The sequence below is a fragment of the Salmo salar genome, unplaced genomic scaffold (assembly GCF_965601325.2).
Source record: "Salmo salar unplaced genomic scaffold, fSalSal1 ptg000586l, whole genome shotgun sequence".
Lineage (NCBI taxonomy): Eukaryota > Metazoa > Chordata > Actinopteri > Salmoniformes > Salmonidae > Salmo > Salmo salar.
In genome coordinates, this window is record NW_027675426.1 from 140,322 (window position 1) to 144,391 (window position 4,070).

The window sequence follows — 4,070 nt, forward strand, 5'->3', positions numbered from 1 at the left end:
ACACCTAGGTATTTGTAGTTGTCCACATATTCTAAGTCAGAACCGTCCAGAGTAGTGATGCTGGATGGGCGGGCAGGTGCAGGCAGCGATCGGTTGAAGAGCATTTAGTTTTACTTGTATTTAAGAGCAGTGGGAGGCCACGGAAGGAGAGTTGTATGGCATTGATGCTCATCTGGAGGTTAGTTAACACAGTGTCCAAAGAAGGGCCAGAAGTATACAGAATAACACCAATAACAGAGAGGGTCTGATCTTTGTGCCTCTGTAAATTTCTCATTCATCATCATTAACGATTCATTCATGTTTATTCGTAATCATGGTAGCATCCACATGAATGTAGAAGTGTTCAGAAACATGTAATATTCTTTCTGACAATACAAGTGAAGTGACTCCAAAATGACAGGACATTATTCACCATTCAGTTTCTATTAGGAAAAACATAATCCAAAACACAACCAAGACAAACTGCAAATGCATTCAACAAGTTTGTAGAATCACAAGCTTGATGTAATCACTGCAGGCATGGAACATGGGACCAACTACTAAACTTATGACAACTTTAATACAATATAAGTGAATTTGTCCGAATATGTACAACTTTTTCAAATGGGAGAACTAAATACATAAAGTGCTTTCCTTTCTTAACAGTAACACAGCTATGTATGAAAATACCCTCAAATAAAAGGTGACATTCTGTACTGTCCCCTCATATGAAACATTCTATCTCAAATCCAAAATGCTGGAGCATAGCACCACATTTAAAACTGTAAGCTTCACTATCCAAACACATATGGTGTGGACTATGTGTGTCTGGTAAACACATGTGGATCTGGTGAACAGTTATCACTTGTTGACCAACTACAGGAATACTGACCTCAGAGTCTCCAGTTTACAGTGTGGATCCCCCAGTCCAGCAGAGAGCAGCTTCACTCCTGAATCCTTCAGGTCATTGTTACTCAGGTCCAGCTCTCTCAGGTGTGAGGGGTTTGACTTCAGAGCTGAGACCAGAGAAGCACAGCCTTTCTTTGTGACTCCACAGCCTGACAGCCTGCAACGAGATCATCATGACTTCACAAACACACTGTTAATTTAACACCAGTAGTATAGAAGGACAGCGGTAGATGCATTTGGTTCATATTCCCAAACAACATATAGATTCATCTTCCATCAATGCATTTATTCAATATGTTTTTCAACATACATATTATAATACATATTTTTCTCTAAACATAATATGTCTTCCTGATGAATACTTCTTATATGTCATTTTATGTACTCACAGAGCAGCTCTGGAGGCTTTGATCACTGGCAGCAGCCTCAGAAGACCTTCCTCTGATCTGGAGAATTTCTTCAGGTCAAACACATCCAGCTCCTTTTCTGAAGTCAGCAACACAAAGACCAGAGCTGACCACTGTGCAGGTGACAGGTTGGGTTTTGAGAGACTTCCTGAGCTCAGGAAGCTTTGGATCTCCTCCACTAGAGAATGGTCATTCAGTTCATTCAGACAGTGGAACAGATTGATGCACCTCTCTGGAGAGGGATTCTCCCCGATCTTCTCCTTGATGTACTTTACTGTTTCTTCATGGCTCTGTGAGCTGCTTCTTGTCTTTGTCAGTAGACCTCGTAAGAGCTTCTGATTGGACTCCAGTGAGAGGCCCAGAAGGAAGCGGAGGAACAGGTCCAGGTTTCCCATCTCACTTTGTAAGGCTTTATCCACAGCACTCTTGTAGACAGTAACTTCAGTAACTTCAGACTTGTCTCTGTACAGCAGAGAAAATATACTGGAATTTGTTTGCTGTTTGTCCATGAGATTCTCATTGTTGTTGATGAATGAGAGGAACACATACACAGCAGCCAAAAACTCCTGAATGCTCAGATGAACGAAGCAGTACACCTTGTCCTGGTACAGCCCACATTCCTCTTTAAAGAGCTGTGTGCACAATCCTGAGTACACAGAGGCTTCATTGACATCAATGCCAGCCTCTTTCAGGTCTTCTTCATAGAAAATCAGATTGCCCTTCACTAGCTGTTGAAAAGCCAGTTTTCCCAGTGACAGAATGCTCTTTTTATTCCAGTGTGGACCTGTCTCTTCTTTCCCAAGATACTTTTCATTCTTCTGTTTGGTATGAAACACCACTAGGTGTGTGTACATCTCAGTCAGAGTCTTGGGCATCTCTTCTCTCTTATGTTTCAACATGTGTTCAAGGACTGTTGCAGAAATCCAACAGAAGACTGGAATGTGGCACATGATGTGGAGGCTCCTTGATGTCTTTATGTGTGAGATAATTCTGCTGGCCAGGTCCTCATCACTGAATCTCTTCCTGAAGTACTCCTCCTTCTGTGGGTCATTGAACCCTCGTACCTCTGTTACCTGGTCAACACACCCTGAAGGGATCGTATTGGCTGCTGCAGGTCGGGTAGTTATCCAGAGGAGAGCAGAGGGAAGCAGATTTCCCTCGATGAGATTTGTCAGCAGAACATCCACTAAGTTTGACTCTGTGACGTCACAACAGATCTTGTTCTTCTGGAAGTCTAGGGGCAGTCGGCACTCATCCAGACCATCAAAGATGAACACAACTTTGTACTTGTCGTAGTTGGAGATTCTTGATTGTTTGGTTTCCATTGAGAAGTGATTGAGAAGTTCAATCAAAGTGTGTTTGTCCCCTTTCATCAAATTCAGCTCCCGAAAAGGGAATGAAAACACAAATTGAACATCCTGATTGGCTTTTCCTTCAGCCCAATCCAGAATGAACTTCTGCACAGAGACTGTTTTTCCAATGCCAGCGACTCCCTTTGTCAGCACAGTTCTGATACGTTTGTCTTGTCCAGTTAAGGGTTTGAAGATGTCGTTACATTTGATTGCAGTCTCTGGTCTTGCTTGTTTCCTGGTTGTTGTCTCAATCTGTCTCAGCTCATGTTCATTATTGACCTCTCCTGTTCCACCCTCTGTGATGTACAGCTCTGTGTAGATCTGATTGAGAAGTGTTGGGTTTCCTTGTTTAGCGATCCCCTCAAATACACATTGAAATTTCTTCTTTAGATTAGATTTGAGTTCACGTTGGCAAATCACAGCAAGCTCATCTGAATCTAGAAATAACACAGAGGATATTAATATTATGTCTGTTTTAATGCCTACAGTATTGTAGGACTGTTATAAAGTTTTAAAATAATAATTTATTCTCTTAACTGACAGTATAAATGTGTAAATGTTTTCTTAATGCATTACAGACTGGTGTGACTGATTATATTATTATTGGTGTTATTGATGGTATTATTAATGTTGTCTCTCTCTGTCTCTCTCTCTAAATGAATCACCACAACACATCCCTGCTGCTAGTTGATGAGGTCACTAGGTGTTGTGTTAAGGCTGCTACAATATCTTGAGTTGCACAGCTACTTTAGCTGTACTTTAGCTACAGCTTTTAAATGTTATAAAACAGCATTCAACATGTGGCAGACAGATCTTACATTTCTCCAGTGTGTCAGCAAGCTGCTTCTGGTTCATTTTCCTCAGGACGTGCAGTGTGATCTTCAGAGCCCCCTCTCTGGCACTGCTCTCCTGCTTCTCATCTTCAGCATCCACCACTTCCTTATCCTGCTTCTGACTCTCAAAGCCTTCTGGGAGTTCTGGACTAAGAATCCTCTTGAACATCTTCAGCTCGTTCTTCACAAATGTCATCATTTTCTCTTCAAGCAACTGAAATAAATCATGTAAATAAGTTAAGCAAGAGAAGAAATGCTTTCTCATTAACACATTAATGAATAATTGACAGATCAACTTTACTTGAGGAAAACAAAAACAAATGTTCATAACAGGACCACATACACTGAATATGGAGTCCAGGTCTGTTTGATGACTCTGGGAAGACTGACCACTGAGAATCTCTGACTCTGATCTCTCCTGGTGGTTTCTGTGGACAAAACATGAGATTACATCTCCTCATCCAGGGAGTACACACACACACACACACACACACACACACACACACACACACACACACACACACACACACACACACACACACACACACACACACACACACACACACACACACACACACACACTCAGACAC

At 41.6% G+C, this 4,070-nt stretch overlaps 1 protein-coding gene across 1 annotated transcript; it reads right to left on the reverse strand.

Moving 5' to 3' along the window:
- Positions 1-345: 345 nt before the first annotated feature.
- Positions 346-3,750, reverse strand: LOC145876368 (NLR family CARD domain-containing protein 3-like). The gene is made up of 3 exons (XM_082972152.1): positions 3,466-3,750; positions 1,278-3,084; positions 346-1,045 (listed from the first exon to the last, which is right to left on the reverse strand). The coding sequence occupies exons 1-3, from the start codon at positions 3,743-3,745 to the stop codon at positions 856-858; spliced, it is 2,277 nt and encodes a 758-aa protein (XP_082828278.1). The 5' UTR covers positions 3,746-3,750; the 3' UTR covers positions 346-855.
- Positions 3,751-4,070: the final 320 nt, after the last annotated feature.